The 23,034-nt window shown below is 39.7% G+C and overlaps 1 protein-coding gene across 1 annotated transcript in view; it reads left to right on the top strand.

Annotated features, from left to right (window-relative positions):
• Positions 1 to 23,034, top strand: part of ryr3 (ryanodine receptor 3) — a gene marked incomplete at its 5' end in the record, with an annotated part of 114,051 nt that overhangs the window by 6,000 nt on the left and 85,017 nt on the right. Inside the window, 5 exons of the mRNA XM_080490899.1 lie at positions 8,130 to 8,249; positions 13,330 to 13,434; positions 21,213 to 21,287; positions 21,989 to 22,067; positions 22,444 to 22,556. Coding sequence (XP_080347025.1) covers positions 8,130 to 8,249; positions 13,330 to 13,434; positions 21,213 to 21,287; positions 21,989 to 22,067; positions 22,444 to 22,556 — 492 coding nt within the window. The remainder of the gene's footprint in view (positions 1 to 8,129; positions 8,250 to 13,329; positions 13,435 to 21,212; positions 21,288 to 21,988; positions 22,068 to 22,443; positions 22,557 to 23,034) is intronic.

Genomic DNA, 23,034 nt, shown 5'->3' with positions numbered 1-23,034 from the left:
TACCATTTTTAGTGAGAACCGTTGCTGTTTGGAGTCAGGGCTTTTGGGCCTTTCTGTGTGGAGTTTACATGTTCTCCCCATGTGTGTTCTCCGGGTAGTCCGCTTCCTTCCTCTAGATTGTCAGTAGGCTTGAATGTCTGTCTTTCTGTTTGCCTGGTGATAGACTGAAATCTGTCCAGGATGTCCTCCGCCTTCCCCCATAGATAGCTGGGATTGGCTGTACAGCCAAAAAATGAGCTGTGAGTTTTCTATAACTCACTATCTGGTGTAAATGTTTGAATAACTCAATTTGAATTGTTAGACAGTTTTCGTTGTTGCCACCATATGCACTATGGTAACGAAATAAGAGGTGGCATGGCTCGGTTGGTAGAGCGATCGTCTACCAATTGGAAGGTTGCAGGTTTGATTCCCCTCTCTGACTGTCTATGTGTCCTTGGGCAAGACACTGAACCCCAAACTGCCTGAGTGAATGCAGTGAGAGAGTGAGTGGTTGGTGATGGTCGGAGGGGCCGATGGCGCAGTTTGGCAGCCTCGCCTCCGTCAGTCTGCCCCAGGGCAGCTATGGCTACATACATAGTTTACCACCATCGGGTATGGCGTGAATGAATAATGTAATGTAAGGTGTCCTGAAAAGTGCTATATAAAAAAAATAACATGAAATGCTGAGATACAGCTACATTGATGTCAATTCACTTAAAAGTGATAACTGCTCAAGGGAATCTCATTGTAATGGAGGATCTATTTCCTTTCATTATAATAGCAAATAAATAATCCTTTTAAATCTTCATCCTCATCCCTCTCAAATTATTTTCTGTCAATATGGGGTTTGTAGATACTTTGCTGGAGGAAACATAATTCTGCTTGACATTTTTCTAATGATTCGCTCATCTTCAGCTTTTCAGTGAGCCTGGAACATCCCAGAAACATTGCTTTCTATTTGCTGTGAGCATTCAGCCGTGGCAGCTTTAGTCTGAAGATGACATCTTGTGGACCTGGAAAGCATTTCCAGCTCTTGTAGGGAGGGAGTTCCCTACTGCTACTGACGTATTGCAAAACACTTTGGCGCTCATTGAATTTATCTCCTGCTATCAACCCGTGGCCATTCAGTCTGCCTTGAGGACTGAATATCTGACCTTTGTGAAATCTATACTGCAGAAACAGTGCCTGCCTTATCAGGTTGCTGTCTTATGAGGATTTTGTAGCATCAGAACTGAAAATTTTCCAAAGTTTGAATCAGGTTTGACAAATTGAACTGGAGGGTTTATCCGGTCTTGGCCAATGTCATGATCTGAGAGCTTACACAAGGAGAAAACAAGGCTGAAGTCTGCCATCGGTGAGTGTCTTCACTTCACCTGATCTTTGCACTTTTCTCACTGCCTGTCTTTTGCCTCACAGGCACAAACATAAACTCTTCCCTCTACTCCTTCACACTCCACCACATCTTGCCTCTATCTGCTTTGTCTTATCAGTAAGGATGATGGACTTTAGAGGCGCTCCAGCTCCGTGCTTGTCCGTCGGCCTACCATTTTCTTGAGCAGTTCTGCTGAGGTGGATGCCTCAGCCTTGCACGCACTGGGGACCTCTATTATTTGAAGGAGCAATAAAGCAATATGCATACAAAGTAAGCCAAGGAAATCCAATTTGTTATGGGAACACCAAATAAATCTTGGAGGCTGTGATCCATAGCGGAGTACTGCGGGGCAAAACCTGCCTTACAGTGGAATTTGATTTCATTTCTTTTAAATATAACACTCAGGTGTGTGGTGAATTATTTATATTGACCATGATGCTATCCAACACACTTGCATATGGACACCTGCACACATAATGTCCTGTCATATGCCAGTACATGACACATGATGGTGAAAGCTTAATGTTAAATTCATCAGGAGTGTGAAAGCTGTTTTTAAAAAATGGAAATCCAATCGGAAGTACTTGGAAAAAACTATAGTGTTGTTTTTGGCTTGTTGATGAAGAAAACCATTTTATTACCAAAAAGTGAAACCAAAAATGTCCAAAACCAAAGTCCACAAGTTTAGAGAGCGTTTTCCACAAGGAACACTGAGGCATTAAGACACAGTGACACTGAAGAACAGACATGTGGAAACTCAGACGGACCGACAAGCAGAACACACAAGAGAAGCCCATTATGTATCAAAGCCACAAGGTGAGGACAATCACACACTATATATATTGTATATATTGTAATTTGTATATTTAAATCAAATGGGAATAGTTTAGTACCTGTCACATTCTATTGAGAGGAGTGAATTGTGAACAAGCATAGTAGGAATCATCAGTCAGACCAGAAAATATCACCAAACAAGGAGTCTTGCATTACATATAGTTCATTAACATTGAGCTTAAAAAATAGAATCTGATGAGAATGGTAAGGTCAGCCCTTTCTGACACATATCCACAATAGTCCTTTTCAACTTAAGCCCACTAGTTTTGTCCTTGTGGAACAAAGCTATTTCTACAATATTTGTTCATTCCTATTAAATGTTGTTGTATTGTGTTTTTGTTTTGATGTGGCTCTGAAACAATTGACATATTTCCTTTGGACTTCCAGGACTCCACTTAGACATTACATTTTCAGTTCACCATTTGAAACCCAAGTGTTTTACAGGCTCTGTTACAAAATGATAAACCTTTTTATTCTCATAATCTGGAGGTAGTGCTTTAATTTGTCATTATGTGCATTACATGAAGGATTGTGATACTTGGTAATTCATTTGGTTGGAGTTGTATGGAGCATGTACACGTGCTTTACATGTTTTGGTAGTTGATGTATGCCGCCTAATTTAAATTGTAAAATCATGCTATTTTGCAGATTAGTGCAGTGTTTTATTCTGTGTGTGGCAAAGCTTTCCATCTGGCCCCAATTGGGAGGCCCTCAAGGGTCAGGACAAAGCTGTATGCTGTTATATCCGAACCTTTGTGACTACGACTGCTGCTTTAAGCCAGACTTGTAGGGATGATGAATTGCTGTGGTGTGCTGCGGGCTTGCTGCAGACTTTTGCTTGAAGTTAAGGTTTTATCGATTCAGAACGCGTTCTGAAATGAAGCAGCATCATCAAGGTTTATCGCATTTTTGGGAGGATTACAGTGTTATTCTTGTTTGCATAAACATTTTGAGAGGAGTTGGATTTCAGCTGTGGTCAATTAGGCTTGAATTTATAAACACATATTTACAGATATAATATTGCACAATGCATTGTTGTTTGTACAGGAGGTCCCGATACAGCCAAATTAGCTGACCATGCAAATTTATTTGAAAATAAAAAATAAAAAATCACCAGACCTGGTGGCATGCTTGCAATAATATAGAAAAACTCGAGTTTCCTTATGAAACTATATGAAAAATGTTGAGAAGCTACAGCACTATGTCAGATTGCTGAAACATTTTTTTTCCCTCTGTCCTTGTCGTGGATCCCTGTGAATAATAACTTCACTATTTTTGGTTCCATACTCGATTGACTGTTCATTCATAAATGTGAAGAAGAGTTAGATCCGTGACACTTTTGACATGGAAAAAAAAAGGAGATTTAACTCATAATCATTGAATCCAGATTGTGAACAATCACATTTTCTTGTAGCTACAATTATGTTTCCAGTGACTTTTATCCTTGAAAATAACTTTTCAATGTGATTTAAAAAAAAAAAGAAAAAGAAGATAGCATCAAACTCGGCTTATCAGGTTGTAGTTCTCACACATCTACACTGTATCTGCTTTGGTCTAGATGTTGTTAGCAAAGCTTCGTTTAAATCACGTAGCTCAACCTGTACTTAACACCCTGCCTGACATTTATGAGAAACACGAGTCCTTAGCAGTCCGCCATTTGGGCAGACGACACACTGAGATTGTGTGAACAAGGAGGCAAACGTGCAGGAATTTTCTCGATTCCCTTTTTTATTTCCTAACCTCCTATTGTTTTTTTTGTTTTTTTTACCTTTCCCAAAGCCAGCCGGTGTCCGTCTCTACTGAGCATGTGCAAAGCATGCGCGTCAAAATAGCAGCGCTGAGGGATTGAACAGATTCACCTTTTCTCAAGTTCACATTGGTGGCAGCGCCGGGTGAGTTGTGGGAGTTTATTTGGCACACCGGAGCATCTAGAGTTCTCGGGTTTCGGGCGGTGGATGTGTTGGGCCGTGCGCACACCTGCTGCTGTCTGTTGAGTCACACACAGCCTGACTGCTTCAAATACGAAGGAGAAGAAGAGCAAACTAAAGATTGTGAGAAATACAGAGCGTCTGGTGAAGAGAATAAACACACTCCACAGTGCAGGAGGGGTAATTCTAGGAAATCTCTCGCCAGGGTAATAAAGTCTTTTTTAGTATGGTGGAGACATGGTGGGATCCAGGGGGCAATCCAGGAGTAGCGAGTACGGGTGGGGTCGGGCTGGGAGAGGGCAGGGTCAAGTTCCCGCTCGACACTTGGAAGCTGGTTAAAGCAGCCACCCAACCCTCCCTTACCTCCTCCTGCTGCAGGCCAGGGCCCTATACATAGTAATGATGCTGCTCTTTAGCTGTCTAGCAGATGGTCACACTGCTGCTGTGAGGATCACTTTGCCTCAGATTCACCAGATTCTCTGGCTTTGGATCAAGAGATCACTGCAGAGGCGGACGGAGACACTGTGATAAGAAAGTGTCTCTTGGTTGTCTGCACATTTCATTACTTGAATGTGATCTGATCACAGCGAACGAACCTTTGAGCAAGGGCCACCGTATACGTATATTCACCTATGAATTTAAATTCTCCCTTACCTATTTGTCTAGAAACTATATTGGCATTATCATCCATCTTGCTCTTCCTCCTATTGCGTCATGCTGCTCAGATGACCGGATGGCATTCAGTGAATGTAGCTCTCTGATCTCAATGCACCACTGAACACTTCTGGTCCTGAAGCTGCACCCTCAAATTGAACCCCCCCCCCCCCAAAAAAAAACCTAAAATCATGCGATTATGAGTGTGCTTGAATAACAGTATGCATTCTTATTTAATGGCTGCCTGGCTTTTGCTGCAGCATTTTACAGACCCATTGTGCAATCTGTATTTGTCTGAACATGTAGCTAAATGAGCTACATGTTCACACAAATAAGCATCCTTTCATATAAAATCCATCATATATATGCACATGTAAAACTAGTATTCCGGCGATGAGGCCGTACTGGTTTCACAAGGCCTCCAGAATCCCAAACAGCAGAAAAGAAAGAGGACCATTTCTTCAAAATTCATTTTAAAGAGGTGACAAATCTTTGGTCATCCTGCGGACATATTGAGTTTCCCCGTCTGTAGCCTGGAACAACGAACTGCGTTTCCTCCATCATGTCTACCAGGAAAGCTGCGGCAGTGGTTTTCAGCCAACAACCGATGCTTTCTGCTGTCAGTAATCACCTCCCTGAAGCCCACAGTTTAGTCAGAGGGAGGGTTTGAAGTGCTGCTCGTGTTGACTGCTGTCTGAACTTGGTCTTTCATTTCCTTGACGGCATTTAACCCCACTGTGTTTCACTTTTAAATAGTAATCTAGTTTTTTTGGGGTTTTTTTCACTTTGCAGCATAAACAGCTTGAAGCAAGAACTCTGGGTGTTTGTTAAAAAATTAGCTGCAAGATATTCACTTAACACCTGTTTAATGTTCATTTGTATTCTTATTGATTTCACTCATTTCCTCTACCCTTCAGATTTTCAAGTTTCTCTGCAGGATGAGGCAGGAACATGATATAATTTGTTTATATTTTACAGATGGTCAAATGGGTTCGCTTCCACTTAAAAGGGACTAATAGTTTCTCTTGGAAAGAACAGCTCGTTAAAAAAATAAGGACTATACTTTTGAGCGGCATCACAGCTTTGAAATAGTTGGACCTTTTCTCATGGACAGATGGAGTCTGGATCCCCTTGGTCTTACTCTCAAAATGCAATATAAACTTACTTGCTGTTAGATTAGGTGCAGCATCAATTGTGCCCTTACAGAAGTAATATTGTTTAGTTTTGCTGGAGATAATCGGAGAGGTTTTCATTTAACGATATGCTAATTTTAGATGTCGTACTCTGCATTGGTGTTGAGCTGGTGTGAAGTATTTCTATTGTTTTCCTCCCTGCTACAGGCGCTCCCACACTTATTTGGCTTGTGAGCCACTTTTTGAAAAGACCAGGTCAAAATGATCTGCCTACATTTAAAAAAAGTAACAAAGAAAAGAAATTCCTAAATAACACTGCAAACATTATTATTATTATTATTGTTTTTTTTAGCTTCTTGTTTGCAACTTACACATGAACTCTGGTTTTCCTTACACGTTCACTCTGAATCCACAAATCATCAACTAACTTGATAAACTAAGCTATCAACGTCTAATGCATCCAACAGCAACCACTGACAGCAGCCACCGTTACCATGGAAACCAGAAGATCCATAACACCTTGTCTCGCTGTTTGGCGTTTAAATGTGAAGTGACACGATCTGCCACACGGCCAAATCTGCTATAAAACTGTGACACAACAACTTTGTTAATAAACCTTTGAGGACGCCTGTGTTGTAACTTGTGTGTTAGAGGAGATGGGAACATGATCTTCTCGCTCTTTGCACTACTGGTCGAATGGGTTTGAGTTATGTATTGAGCACCCCTATGTATCCTAATGGAAAAGAGAGTTTTTAGATAATAATGGCTGAAAAGCTCAAGCAGAAATGACTGTGAACACATGTAGGTGACCAAAATATGACATAAACATAACTATTTCAAATGCTAGGAATATATGGAAAAGAGCAGAAAATAAATGTTTGGCAGCAGAGTTTCCATAATGACACAAAACATTTACAAAATAAAATAAACAAAGGTGTAGATGCAGAAGAATCAAATATGGTGTCTTCATAGTTATTTTGTCTTCTTTGTATCTATGTTTCCATCGCTGCTTGAGACTTTTTACATGCCAGGGGCTTGTTGTTTTATCAATCTGTCTGTGACTTTGGAGCAACAGAAAATATGTGCTTATTTTTCTTTCTGGTGCAGAATTGAATGAGAAAATACCTTTTCTTTCTTTTCCTTGTCTTAAAACTAAGCTGCATTTAACATCACAGCATATGGACACAAGTCGCATTGATTTTTTCATATAGCTGCAAGCACATGAGTCAAAACTGGTACAATGCTCAGTATATGGCTTGGTTGTTGAACTTTGTTGCTGTTGTGTGTGTGTGATTTGTGTACACGTCTCTCATGTGGGTCAAAAGGAACATTAGAGACGTTATGCTTCCTGTGAGGTCTGACCTTTTACAGCTGTTGAAAGGGCATTAAAGTCGGGCAAAAGATGATTTTCTTTTATTCAATTCCCACAACAGTGTGAAATTAACAAATAGGGAGTATTTTCTGCTTATTATTAATATTTAGAGGGACCATTATTGATGTTTACCAAAATTGTTTCCCCCTTTAAAACGTCTGACCAGGCAATAGTTATTTTCTTTGCAGTTCCAATAAAATGTCCCGGCTATATGTGCATTGTACTGCCGTTTGATATATTGTCACTGTCTCTTATCTCTCCTCTTGAGTCTGTGGGTGCTGCACAGCTTGTATCTAATTCTATTGAATTAATACTGCTGTGAAGGAGGTGGGAGCCACAACCATGGCAACCATCAGCTTAGATTAGTGTGGGACGTGAGCTGGCAGGGGACATGTCCCCCCCCCCCCCCCCCCTTACACACTCACTCACAAACAAATCGATATCCGTGCGTGTGTTGCCAAAAACAGCCTGACCCACTCCACCCTGACAGATACAGATGTGCATCTATTGGTTGCTGTGATTGAATGAGATTTTACACTTTTCTATATTAATAGCAAAGTCTGTGTTACAGGTTTCGGTATCGTTTAGTCCAAACCTGTTTCACAGTTATACACCAATTGATCTTATTTTCAGTTTTTCATATTCTTTCTAGAGAGTCTCTCCTTTTTATATTGCGGGTGATTGTGTTCCGATTGTTGAATTAAGTGAGCATTTGTACCATAACACAAAGTCAAGATTTCATTTATTATGACACAATCTAGAATGGAACGCACAAACTGTTGAGAAGGAGTTTGGCTTCTGTTGCTTTTTTTAAATTTTTTTTGCTTCCGTGCTTACTCCTCTCCTTCTGCTGGCAGGATGACGAGGTCGTGCTCCAGAGTGTGGCCACCATCCAGAAGGAGCATCGCAAGTTCTGCCTGGCCGCAGAGGGACTCGGAAACCGTCTTTGTTACCTGGAACCCACATCTGAAGCTAAGGTCAGGACGCCACTCGGCTTTGTTTAAGTCTAACAGTATGATGGGTAAAAGCAGGGTCGTAGGCAACCATGAACTACGTTGCCTCTGTTATGTGGTGTTTGTGCACTTGTTCCTAACCCTTTTTTAAATCTGTTTTTTCGCCAAAATCCTATTAATTGAGGTCTAGCTCCTCTTCAACGCCTACCATTATGTTGTGCGTATGACTGTTACTTTTTAGTATAATTATCAAATTTTGCTCTCATGGCAGAGATGTTCCTCCAGTGAGTCTGAGTAATTTGGGACGTTGATATTGGTTCAGATTGGTCAAAGGAGAGGCGACCTGTTCCAGGTTTGAGTGTTGTTTCGATGTGCGTAAACATTCTTACTGGTTATCTGAACAGTCTGTGCTCACAGGAGACGCAACAGGAATCTGCATAGGCATGACGATTGATGGGGCAGGGCATCAACATTCAACAAAACATTTCTCGTTGATGCTCAGTAAAGCACTTCCCTTGAGTGCACACAGTTTTACTGGAAGAGGAATAGAAGCATTTTCATGTAAATTTTCCAATCATGTTTTTGACAATTATTTGGGGCATATCAAGGCATTAATGAACAAATAACCCATAGAAATGTGAGGAGAATGTATATTTCCCCAAAGCAATTGCAATAAACAATGTGAAATGTGAATCCACATATCAGTCATCTGGAATGTTCTCAGTTCTTCTTGCAATATTATTAAAAAGTTCTGTTATTATGATATTGGGTCTCTCAGAGAAGTGGATAAGGGGCTTTCCTCAATTCCTCCCTTTTTGTCTAACAAACAGCCCGCAGTCCTTGTTTCTTGGATCCAGTACAAATCAAGAAACCTTTCAATGAAATCAGGAAACCGTTCAATGAAACCTCCTTAATCTTTTGTGATGAGCTGTTTTGACATATAATGAATTGAAATAGTGTATATTTTGTACGAGAGTAAGCGTCTCGGGGTGCAGGTTGTCACTGGTCCTTCCGGCTTGGCTTCCATCCATCCATCCAAACAAACAAACAAACAAACAAACAAACAAACAAACAAACAAACAAACAAACAAACACACAAACAAACAAACAAACAAACAAACACACAAACACAACTGACATCCTTTTTGAGGATCATGACCAGACACTGAACTAGTTTCTGCTCCACTGCATCCCAGGGATAGGTCTTGAGGCCAAGGCGGACAATACATTAAGAATCTTTTTTAATGTGTCTGTATATAATATTTAGTTTTATTCAGTGTAACTGAAGGATGAGAGTTTGCAGCCTGCTGTCGCTTCTGCTGTAGCAACACAACTGAGCTGTCAGCACGCTGTTACACGTCTCATTATTCCCCTGTTCAAAACAAAAGTGATCTGGTACTGCAAAAGAAAACAAAAAAAAAAGACACGATGAAATGAAGCACATCGTGTTAGCCCTGGAGAATAAGCCGCCTAATAGGAAGATAATTGTTGTATATCATTATGTGCATCATTACTCACAGTTTGCAGCGATTACTCTGAGACATGTCAGTCAGTGATCTCGTTTACACAACATGTTTTCACATGTCGGAGTGATAATCTCATGACTGGAACTGTTAAAACTCTGGGATGCTTCACACTGTGTGTATATGAAGTGAAATCAAGTTCATTTTTAGCTACTGAGGATTATGACTTTCAGTCAGATTCAGGGACATGAGAGCTTGTTTTCGTTCCCTCACCTGGAACTGTCTCTGAGCCTCGGGGCCTCACCTGCAGAGGCTGCTGGGAACAGCTCTCACCTCTGCTACCAGCGAAAATGTTGGATCATCTAGTAGCTGATTTTAGGTGTTGACGTCTCAATGCCAGAAATCTAACTGTGACTGCAGTCGGTTCAAAATTCCACTGAGGTAAAAATAAACCCTTTCTGTGAAAGAGTTTTAAAAAGTAATGTTAATGTTGTTGCTTTGACTTCATATATTACTACTGCATATTATAAAGTGAAATTGGAGTTTATTTCATATACCTTATATACATGACATACACTAAAAATGTCTGCAACCTCATAGAGCAATAAATGCCTCACAGGATTGAGGTTGCCAAACCACACTGACTGATATCGGTGAGATATCTCCAGAGCTGCAGGTTAATTCAATTAGCCAGTACAAGACGTTTATTTATTTTGATCTATTTCACTTGTATTTTTCTGTTTTAATAAATGTAAGGACATATATCATTATCCTTTGATTCAGTAAAAGTTGTAACTTTTCAGATCTTGAGTCATCATAATGATTAATTAATCCAGCTGGCAGTATTAGAGTCAATATCTTAACATACTCTAAAAGTTTCATAATGTGAAATTTCATGCCTGCAGTTTCTGAAACACAATTATATATTGTCTTCACGACTTTTTAGTGACTGATTAATCCAGTGGAAGCAGTATTTACTACCATTATTTGTACAGCAAGACACGGATTGGTAACTTGCTATTGGCAATGCAGATGAACAGAATCGTTGTTTACAAGAGGATATACATTTTACACATTTCTACTCTCGCCTGTACTTCATTTTGAGTCAAATGTACAGACATTGTGATTGAACTGCAAATATTGTGTTTGTTTGCCAGTGCAATGCAAGTTACTGCAAAGTTGTACTTGAATGCAGTTAATAAATCATTATTTTTTCAAACAATGGAGTTACTGAAAATGAAAAGTGACTCATCAGTTGGGGACAAAACTGTTACGTTGCTTTTATTTATTTTTCTCAGTTAGGCCCTTCTTAGTATTGCACATATCGTTGCAGTGATAAGCGAGTAAGATATCATTAGGAACCTGCTAAAACTCAAGCAGCTTAATTTTTTTCTATGGTTGTAATAATATCAAGTGCTGTTAGTCTATTTTATGAAAAAATGCCAAGAGTTTCTTCAAAGGGACGACACTTGAGATTTTTTAAAAGGAGAATATTTTGTAAAATTGTATCGCCTGTAGCAGTAAGCTTTAAAAAGTTAAAGTAACTATCTCTCTAATTCCCCATGTTGATCTCTTCTGAGTATTTTTCATATGGCTTTAGGCAACTATACATTTGTTAATATGCAACTCATTACAACTCATGATATTTTACTCCGTTGCTCTGAAAGAAATGTGTCTATTTAAAGGCAGGCTGTGTCCTCGGAGACAACCTCTTCTGAGCCCAGACATGGCTCAATGTTCAGTGTGTGTGCCCAATCCTGGAACAAGAAGTATGATAATTGGAAAAGTAGTGGTGAATAATTCATAAGAGGTGCAAGTCTTGCAGCAGGTAGTGAGTTATCACAGTGGAAGGCTGCATGACAGCACAGGTGTAGCGTCGAAATGTTCTCTTCAAGACAAAAGTGATTATTAACGTGACCGTGGCTCAGACTGAACAGCGAGGAAAGTACATGTTGGAATTGTTCCTCACGTGATATGATGTCAGCGCAAACTAAAATCTGAGTGTTTGAGAGGACAGAACTAGGCAGTGCTCACACACACACACACACACACACACACACACACACACACACACACACACACACACACACACACACACACACACACACACACACACACACACACGCACGCACTCTGTGTTGTTGGCAGTTCCCATGCATGTTTGTGTTGTGTTGCAGAGCAGCCCCGTCCTCATTATCACCCAGCAGCCCTCTACCCGTCTCACATTTCTCACTCCACTGCGGAGGTCAAAGGTCAGCTGCTTGTGTTTCTGAGCCAGGGGAGGCACCCCAGCAGTACTTTAAATCATCCCTCATCCTCCTCTCTGTTTGGATGGAAAGTGCTGCATGTTATATAAAGCCAACTACAGATAAACACGGTTATACTGTGTACGTAATGAGAATCATTCAGGATGTGCAGTGATATGTGTGCGTGGGTGCTACCGACTTATGGCGAATGTTTGTTTGTGATTACACTCAGCAGTGTAACATTAATCGACAGTGCCATCTACCACTAAGTAAGTTAATTTTCTTCTTCTGTTGAGTTGAGAGCGATTTACAGGCCTTATTCAATGCTGAAAGCTTAATTTCTCCCTATTTAAGATCATCTCTTTGCATTGGATCCATGATTAATCGCCTCTATAATATATACTCCCCTTGTTGGAGACAATCTTTGATCCCTGAATATTTTATAATCATCAGTTATTACTGAATTTATCCAAGCATAGCGGATGTGGGTTTTATCTGACAGTATGAAGCCTTATTGTAGCGGAGAGTTAAACAGCAGTGGCTTTCTGAGCAATAGTCAAACTAATTATCGGTCATTGCGGCTCCGGGCTGACACACCTTTCTGACAGCCCTCCTCATATTTCCCAGGCCACTCGCTAACAACACACTGAGATGACAAACCAGTCCAAAGTTAACAGCATTATTTATGGGCACTGTTGCTCTGCGTGCTGGTTAATCCTTCCGGTGGGTTTCCTTGTCTCACATCGAGTTGGAATTCACTGAATGAAGAGCAATTTTTTAAAATCAAATAAATATAGGAACACGTTTAAATCAACACCAATTTCTCACCTGTTAATAAATTGGAAAGTTAAGCAGTTAAAGAGCCACAAATGATTAAGACTAATACACTACATTTACTCAATATATGTTCAGATGACAGTTGCATTTTGATGCTTAGTTTTACACAGAATCACTATTGGTCTGGAACTGAGGATATCCCTAACGAATGAAATATTGTGCCAGAGATCACAATTAAGTCTGAGGGGGTGGGCTCCACGTAAAGGTGAATAATGTTACGGCTGATCAGTGTTTGTCATTTGGATTTCAGGTACTGGGATTTTCTCCGTTCCAGAAGGTGTATCTGTGTTAATCACTGCTCTTATGTAGTTACGTAAAGATAAAGCACGTTCAAAAGCGCTCTGCTGCGAGCTCTAACTCAAATACACTCTGGTATTTTTCTCCTGTGAGAGAAGACTGCAAGTTGAGAGAAATTAGGTGCAGATATTTGCATTTTGTGGTGCGTTTTGCCTAAAATATATGACCTTTTCAACTAAAGTTTCCTTCTCTTTTTCCTTTTGTCCTGCCTTCTCCTTTTCCTTTCCTCCTTTCTTCCCTCCCTGCACTTCTCTCTCGCAGTATGTTCCTCCAGACATGTGTATTTGTAACTTTGTGTTGGAGCAGTCCCTGTCAGTGCGGGCCCTGCAGGAGATGTTGGCGAACTCGGGACAGAACAGCGAAGGGGTGAGTATCTCCCTCTATCCAACTGAAATCACTCTGCTCCCAGTCTCTCTCACACACACAGACACACTCGCACTCCCCATTGCATCCTCTTGCGAGATGCCCTTGAGTGTTTGTTTTTTTCGCCCACGGTACACGTGGTCAAATCTTTGATCTCACTTGTTAGGATGGGAAACGATCAATATTACTGAATAATGGCCTTCCCGTGGTTTTCTAATTTACGTAATGAAGCAGAAGAGGTAGAATGAAGAGCCTCATCACATGTAGTCACGGTACTTGAAGCAAAAAATGCTTTTAATCTGCTTTAAAAGAGCTCTACTCACTTCAAATGCTGAAAACTGGCATCAATCACAGGATTTTTCAACAATTCTTTTACTGCCAAAGTGAAGCTTTCAAAATGGTTTTGATATGACTGGGTTAAAAAAGAAAAAAACCCTGCCCTAATGGCTTTGCTATTGCTCCTAGAATGGATTGCTCCCACCTATAAAATAAACTCTGCATTATAAGTAAGGATATTTTTAATCTCATAAGCCTGATTAGTCCTCTTCAATTGGGCCATTTTTGTAAAGAACATGTATTTGTGGGATGAGGAGCAGAGTATAATGATAATGATATATTTCATTTGTTGATTCTTCAGTAAAATGAAGATATTTGTGGGTTGTGCCCTTTAAAAAAAACAACACATCTTCTCTGCCTATGTAAAACAACTTTTCTCACTTTTTATTTTTTTATTTTGTAGTTTTTTATGCAAAGTTTGGTTTCAAACAGGTAGATGTTATGCTTTTGTTTTGGGGAAAACCTTCAAGTAAGTCCGTATTTCACAAACAGTTACAGACCTTTCAGTGTTAAAAGAAACATAATAGCTTTGTTGTATCTGTTTTTCCTTTTCTGCAAAATATTCTGAAAATCTGTTTGTAAAGGTGTTTTGTTTTGAACATGTTTTGACGCATGGACAGTTTCTCCTCATAGGAAATTGTATTTTCTCTATCAGCTCATTAGTGTTGGGTTCAGTTAGTATAGTTAAAGTGTCTCTTTATTAAACACTTGTTGATTTAAGGTGCGTTAATAAAAAGTAAAAAAAAAAAATATTATTTCTTGGAGTTGTGAAACAGGGTTTGGACCAGACAGACAGACCACACACCTAAAGTGCTTTGATATTAAGAACTGTAATGAAACCTTAAACAGAGGTTTTATTCTCACATGCCTATTTTTTGGAAGAAAAAAAAAAAGGCGTAAGGTCATCTGTGAGTGCTGTGCTACGTCCACAGCACCCTCCGCTCTCTAGATTTTACACTCGGCCGTGCGAGCCGCTCCCTTCAGGCTCTGCTCCACGCCGCTCGGCATGTTTATTAGAAACAGGTAAGTCATCGCGGATCGGAGCAGATTCTTCTGGAGTGTCATAGATAGCAATGAAGCAGTCCGATGGGCTACGTTTGGTCTGGGAAGCCCCCATCAGATGCTCACTTTGACTCATGCTGTCCTGCTCTAACAGAGTCATTTCATGTGTCATTTAACCTCATCACCCATCACTTAAAGCCACCAAAGGGAGAGATCAAGAAATAATGTCAATGCCCTCATTTGGATCACCTGTTGAAGCCTTTCCTCCATACTCATGATTTTGGAAAAACAAAGAGAAAACAGCGCCTCAATCTGAAATGGATCCAAAGATTAATTTAGACTAAAAAAGCTGCTTGTCATTAGTCATTTGTTGTGTTATTTTATTTTTTCATCTATCGCTGTTCTCGCTGAATCCACATGGTCTGTGTTCACTTATAAAGCCTTTGTGATCTGAGGAATTTATTTACTCTTACAGTTGCACCTGAAGTATATGGATATCATTGAAGTGTTATTACTTATTTTAAAAGATTAATTAAGGTTATTGGTAATGATATAAAAAGAGAATGCATTTGATCGTAAAGAATATTCTTATAGTACTGTTTATCATGTCATGAATTAATAACAACATGGAAAATAGATATGGAATGAAATGTGGAAAAAAAACCTTTCCTTTGTGTTCAAATGTTTTGAGATGCACCGGTATTCAAGACTGCAAGTAATAATAATTCACATTTAATTTTAATGGTTTGATATTTCATCCTCAAAGACTGTTGATCAGCATTTCAGTCAGAGGTGCAGTCTTGAATTAAATTTCATGCCCACCAAACAGTCCATAACTTAAATATAGTCTTTGTCCTAAAAGACTGAAGGCATCAGGAATTGTTCAAAGTTGCAAAGCTTAAATCAGAGAAAAATACTTTGAAAACAGATGGTTATTAAAATCAGCCGGTCATTTTTCACTGGACTGAAGAGTTGATTATGTTATTTTCCCACATTTAAAGCAGACCCATGTGTATTTGAGGAACAGAGATGACAGCGCTATGGTAGCATGGATTACTGTGCAGTACAGCCGTTGCAATGACCAAAACCCGAGCACGAGGCGGCATTGCAGCGTTATCTGTGAAGATGAATTGGGGGCAAAATCCCACTGCAGTATTGCAAGCCGCCCCGAGGCGTGCCCTGTGCCGGGTTGTTCTGGCCACCGCTGTACTTTCATGCACAACATAGCTGTCTGGCACAAGTGTCTGACTTCGTTTATGGCTTGGGTCCTTTCTGTTGGAGAACCAGGCCTGCACTGTTATTAGCCTGGGTAGCAGATGTGTTTTGTGCTCAACAGTGCAACATTGTTGGCTGGCCTTGCTTGGCAAGACAACATGATGTTGGCAAGAATACAAACTCTTCTGGTAGCAAGGCTAATACATCACCCTCCTCATACATCCTGCTGCAAGGGTCCTTTTCTCATAATTGTTGCTCTCAGATTTGTGTAATTGCCTGCCATACATCTCAGTAACCCAATTTTTCCATCTGTATTTGTGTGTTATTAGAGTGCTGACCTTGAAAAATGGGTAGGTCCATCCTTCAGTTTGTCATCCATCATGTTGTCGGCGTGCATGACGGACGTACGGACAGTCAAACGAAAGGGTTTAACTTTTGACACTTTCACTTTGAGCAGTGACCGATCCTTGATTGTCGTAAAAGCTGCATTTAAACCCTGTGTGCAGCGGGGGGGAGTACTGCACTGAAGTGAACATAAGGCCAGTGCATTAAATATTTTACACCTCACCACACATTGAGCAATTGACTATTAAAATGACATGTGTTTCCTGGGGGGGATTCCTTTGGGATTGTAAATTAAGCTTTCACCTCACCATAGCTCAGCATATTCACTTTCCCTCCCCGAGTCAGTCTGGAGACAATCAATTAGCTTGTCACAGACGTCTCCGAACCTTAACTTATGGCAATCTTGAAATAGACATGCGTTGGTGCTGCCACCTTGCACACTTGAGTCAAATGCTTTGCTTGGCCTCTGTAAAAGTGAAAGTGTCTGATTCTCATTAGCTTCACGCATCCACTGTACATTTTTGTGCATTTTTATATATTTTTTTATTTTCAAGTAAAAAGCTTCAACAACATAGAGCTTGTGCTGTAAACATGCAATTTTACAACTGCTATTTAAAATTTTTAGTGGTGAGTAAGAAGGATCTGGAAACTCACATTGGTTTGGGTGTGCTGCTCTGTTTTCTCTGGGTTTGGTCTCTAACATCATTTAATTTTAAGAGAGGAAATGTCCTGAAATCAGTTTGGATTTCAGAGTGTTCTTAGATACTCATCTCCGTCCCACTGAAATGTTTCAGGATGATTTGTTGTTGTTTTTGTTTTTTGTTTTTAACTGCCTTTTAACTTGTATATGCAGCACATATGCCACAAACGGAACACAATCCCTGCCTCATTTTCCACACAATTTGAAGGACAGGGCTTATATTATGTACATAAGAAACACTTTATCTGATGGTACTTAGCAAATGAGTCTGGCATGACTTGCCTCCAGAGCCTGGGAAAATTGATTAGTGTGCGATTTTCCATCCTTTCATCGTTCCCTGCAAGATAAGCTTCCGATATTAAGTGAACATTTAGATGGATTACTTAGTCATGGTTCGGTGTAATAGCTTTGTCACTCTCTGGGAAAGATGAATCGGGCACTGTTCGATTCTTGTAAAGCTCGGCTGCCTTGAAAATGAAACAAGTGTTTGGATGATTAATTGATTAGGGTCATGGAAAATTGACCCGCCCCAATAAGTTAGAAGATCCCAAAGTCCAAAGTGATAGAAAGACATGCATAGAGACATAAAATGACCGAAAGGGCAGCAAGTAGCTATTTCAAAAATAAACCTTTGACTCTGGTGGCTATTTATAACTACCCAGCGACTCACTGACAAACTTCAAAACAATGGCCCCGGGGTACAAAGTGTGCAGAGTAGCTTTCGTTTTTATTTGTACATTTATTTTCAAAACTCTCAGACACTGAGACGTTAAATCTTCATGATTATTATTATTTTTTTGAATCCAAGTTATGGTTGAAGCTGGAGCTGATCCAAGCTGACGGTGTGAAAAACAGCTTCCTTTTCAAAACTCCCTGAACTACAGGACACAAACCTTTAAACAAATTAAAAAATAAAAACTAATGCTGGTTCTCCATTGTGTTAATTAAAAATAAAGTGTTAGAGAATTCCTGCATTTAATCTGACGAGTCTTTTGTCAGCACCCCCGAGAAAGTTCCTTTCAGTCGTACACGTGCAGCAGCAACAAACTTAGACAATGTGAGTAGAAACCTGTCTCTCTATTCACATTAAAATTGTCAAAATGATTATGTCTCACTGAATTTACAACACATTTTCACATTGTTTGGCTTGTGATAAATAGCTGGGGTTGCAAATCCCTGCCGAAATCCATCAGTGCAAATGGGAGCCACACACACGGATGTAAATGAGTTTAGATACAGTAGGTGTGTGTGGATCTCATTTGTGTTTTGGCATTTTGGCAGGGATTTGACACAATGACTGATTTCCAACAATAAGCTTATTTAGAGGGCTTTTTCCACTGTGCCAATGATTATGCTGGGGCGTGCCAACTGAGGTACCTGTGGCTGAGGGTGCCGAGCCCTGGTTTAGATTCACCAATGAGCCTCAAATGCATGTTTGTGGACTGTGGAAGGGACTGTCCTATAAACCCCAGTACTTCATCTTTCAAATTTGTAAACAAATACACAGACTACAAATGTGCTTTACTGCTAAAGTTAAATAAGAATCATCACGTCCAAGAATGCAAAGGAAAAAAAAAGTCCTGGGCTGAGTGCTGACATTGAGCATCGTGGTTTGTGGTTTGAACGTCGGGTGAAGGAGGAAGCACAGCCAACATGAAAACCTCTCTGGTGCAAGTTGCAGTGACCCCTTTAAAAGGTAGCAGCCAAGCAGACACCTAGTCCATTTAAAATATAATAAACAAAACAACGCAGACTATTCTTCTGACAGTCTTTAATAGCTAACTGCCTTGAAGGACCACAATATTGTCTACAACAGTAAATAAGTGCATCTACTTTAATTAAAAATAACTTATTATCAGATGCCCTTATGTGTTGACTAAATATCTAAAAGTCAGCACTTTTATAATTTAGTCTAGTTTCCTTTGTTCAATGGAGATGTTTACTATTGTGCCAATTAAAACTCCACAAAATTATGATAAATGAAGAAGATTGGTTAATTTGTTCTAGATTCTGTAAAGTGGACTACAGTGAGGCGTTCACTCTCCACACATATAAAAGTAGCAGCCAGTTTTATTCTTTGTAGGTGTCGTTGCTTTAAATGTTATACTTTTCTTTTTGTCGTAAAGGAACGTGTCACAACAGTTCAGCTGCGTGGTTTAATTTTTACAATGCCACAACCAAACCCACTGGACATTCACGAGACATCTTCCTATGTCTCACTTGCTCTCTTCAGATCTTGTAAAACCGATTAATTACACTCAACAGGCCAAGCTGTTTAGTAGGATTGTGCTTATAATGGGAGAGGATAAAAATCAAAGGTCACAGTTCCTGGCAGTGATTTGTCAGCACGACAGCAGGCCTGAAATACAGTCTCTCTCTCTCTCTCTCTCTCTCTCTCTCTCTGTCTCTCCCCCCCTCTCCCCCCCCCAGCTGTTGCTGGATACTCTTCCCATTTTTCTTTGATTGAACCTCCCGTTTCCTTTTTCGTCTGGCCGATAGAAGCCATCTGGGAGAGACTTTGAAGCAGAGATAGAATAAGCTCAGGGTCAAATTGTGATTGGTACAGTAGGGAGTTCCCTTTCGGTCAGTTTAAATGTGACCCCCCCCCGCAAACTTGCAAATAAACATTGACAGCTGGGCCAGAAGATAGACTCGATGCCTTGCTTGCTGGATAAACAGTGGGGCAGCAGAGGCCCTGCAGTTGTTTCAGTTAGCATATGGCTTTAAAGTCACACACCGAGGACTCTTCAAGGTTTAGAAAAAAAATGCCTCGTCACACGCCTCGGATTTCTTCCTTGCTTGTTGGACTGTACATGTAATATTCAATTAAACAGGCGCTCAATATTTGAACCAAAATGTCTTTCTCCTGTTCAGACGACACTAAAGATGGTGAAAGGCAAATTCTGAGACATTTATCAATTTCCTCTTCTTGAAAAGATTTAAAAAGCATAAAATTCCCCCAAATCAAATCAGACCCATTTAGGCTATATCATATGATTTCTTTTTGGTTATGACAATATTCCTGCATATTTACTGACCCTTCCCTCACACTACCTCACACCACAGTCTTTTTTTTTTCTTCTATGTAATCTTCTAATGTAATTTAATCTGGCAGACGAGACACTCATGCAGCCTTTAGGCCAAAACCAAAGTGTATAAATGACAAATAATATTTTGTCTGTTTTTGTAGGAGTACCATCAGATATTCAGATTGCACGTTTGTTTTATGTTATTCACAAGAGGTTCAATGAAAACACAAAATATAAACAGCTTTAATTTGAATTTGTATTCCGGCACTAAAATGATGACCAAGAGTTGTTGGTATTTATGGTAAATTATAGTTTCACTGGTCTAACCCAGTTACGATAGGATTTGACAGTATGTGACCCAAAAGGACTTTGTTATCCCTCTGATAAGTGTGTCTGCACATAATCCAGCTTTCATTATATTCCGTTGTAACAGTATCATAGTAACCCCATACCAGTAGCCTACTATTCTTAAAGTGTATGATTATGTTCATCTGATCATTTTAGTTGATTCAAAGTGAACAGAGGTTACTCCAGCTGCTGACCTCATCCACATCACTCATGTTTGTCCAACCTCCTAAGGCAGAAAAGGTTAAGTTGTCACTTCTTACAGCATCTTGTCTTATTTCCATTTGTGCTGCTAGAGGTTGATTAAAAAGGTAAGTATCGACTTTTCTTTTTTTTTTTTTTTGGTTTCTTATAGACTGTGATGAAGATGAAAACAAAACAAAAAAAAACTCATCCTCATTCTTTTTTCTCCGCTGTTTCCTCACATTTCCTCAGGCATTTTGCTGTCATACGTCAAACTTATTCTTGCTTGTCCCAAGAATGAACAAACTGTCTTTTTGAGCTTGTTACTATATGTGTTTTTGTGACAGTGGATGTGGTTTTGTGTGTTTCCTTCCTTCCTTCCTTCTTCCTTTTTATTTTCTTGTCTTGTATCCTGCTTGCACTTGGAATGGAGGTCCGAATTGAAAAGATTGAGTCCGGTTGCACTTTACTCACACAGGGCGTAAAGCAAAGGGACTTTAATGTCTGACTCAGAGGTGAAGATACTAACGCAGACTTACAGATGCGATTTGTCAGACCTGACAGGAGCCAGAGGTCAAGGATGCCCGGGTATGATAATAAACCGTTGAATGTCTCTGTCCTGGCAGGCCGGTCAGGGGGGTGGACACCGGACCCTGCTCTACGGTCACGCCATCCTCCTTCGCCACTCCTTCAGTGGCATGGTCAGTAGCAACAACCTTACACACATGCCAAACATGTCAACAAAACCGTCACTAAAAAGATAATACTGATCATAAACTTTTATCAGAATTACAATTAACACTATAGTTTGACCAGGGGATGAGAATTTTCCGTATTGTCTTAATGAATGTATGAAATTAATCAACTTATTAGAAGCATATTTTTGTGACTTATCTTTCGGCATGTGTCTGTGTGGCAACATCATTCAAAGTATTTATTAATTTATCTTGCAAACACAACATTGAATTAATATAACATGACATTTCTTGATGAATTTAATCATTTTGTTCAATAAAAAAAAAATCAGTTTCATGCCTTTTGACTAAACCTTATACTTTTTTGACAACTAAGTTTCTATATTTTGTATATATTGACGTGAAGCTACATTATTTGGTTTAAATTTCTTGTTTTAAGTCAACCACAGTGAAAATTCCTGTTAATGTATATAAATACTGTAATTGTTTAGAACTTTGAAATATTTCTGAGAGTGCTAATTATTGCTGAGTCCAAACCAGCCTCATCAAAGAGCAACTATTTCTTTTTCCTTTCAAATTAGTTTTTGAAAGAAAGAAGAGCACAGTATTTTCCAGTCACACACTTTAATAAAACGCTAAATTCTGCTCACAGCTTGTTTTAGTATTTCCTTGTGACCCGGCACTGATTCCTCTTTTCCCCTCACCAGTACTTGACCTGTTTGAAAACTTCAAGGTCTCTGACCGACAAGCTGTCGTTTGATGTCGGACTACAAGAAGATTCAATAGGTAGAGTGTGACTAACGGACGCTTCACTGAGTTCCCTGCACTCTCGCCATAGCGGCCATTTCAGGCTGACTTCACCTTGAGATTGAATCAGTACTCGAGGGAGGAATACTGTGTCTCAGTGTGCGTGTGAGCAGAAGTACTGCATTTGACATTTGAACTACAGACAGGCAAAAGGCAGTTTGTCAAGTGGAATTATTTCCTTCGCTCCTTCAGTCTGTCAAGAGTTTTATGCTTTTTTTGCTGCTCAGAGTAGAGTCACGTAAGCGTCAGAGAAGAATGATGGGACGTATGCGACTTGTCGCTTAGTAGAGCTGCTCATCTTTACTGCTCCACCTGATCACACTTTTAATTGTCTGGAGTGTATTTGTGTTGACAGGAGAGGCTTGCTGGTGGACCATCCACCCTGCATCCAAGCAGAGATCAGAGGGAGAGAAAGTCCGCATCGGGGACGACCTGATTCTCGTCAGCGTGTCGACAGAAAGATACCTGGCAAGTGTTTTTTTCACCACAGTAAAACTTTCAAAACCCTCCAGTGAGCCTATTTACATCACAATGAAATCCAATAACTGGAAGGACTCGGATAATTGCAATGAATACATTTGAAAAAATTGAATGCATTTGAGGCGTGCAATAATTGGAAATCTCTGATTCACGTTTCAGTCCATTATCAGATTTCTTTTTTTTTTTTTTATACGTGCATATAGAGCCACATAATACTCTGGTCTGATGTTGAATATGATGATGTTTACAGTGTCTCAGCATCATTTGTTCCAATGTTGGAGCTAATGGAGCTTTATTTTAATTATCATAAAGTTGTTTGTCTTTCTCTCTATTCTGCCTACACTCGGATGTAAAAGAATAAAATTAGTATCATTAAGTATACATACATTATCAGTATACATGCACACAGGCATTGGAGTGTTGAGGAGAAAGTTTAGTGTGCCAATCAAATTTTTCAAAATCTCCG

Source organism: Lipophrys pholis (genome assembly GCF_963383615.2).
Source record: "Lipophrys pholis genome assembly, chromosome: 21".
NCBI lineage: Eukaryota > Metazoa > Chordata > Actinopteri > Blenniiformes > Blenniidae > Lipophrys > Lipophrys pholis.
The sequence above is the reverse complement of the archived record's forward strand: the minus strand, read 5'-3'. Positions and strand labels throughout refer to the sequence as shown.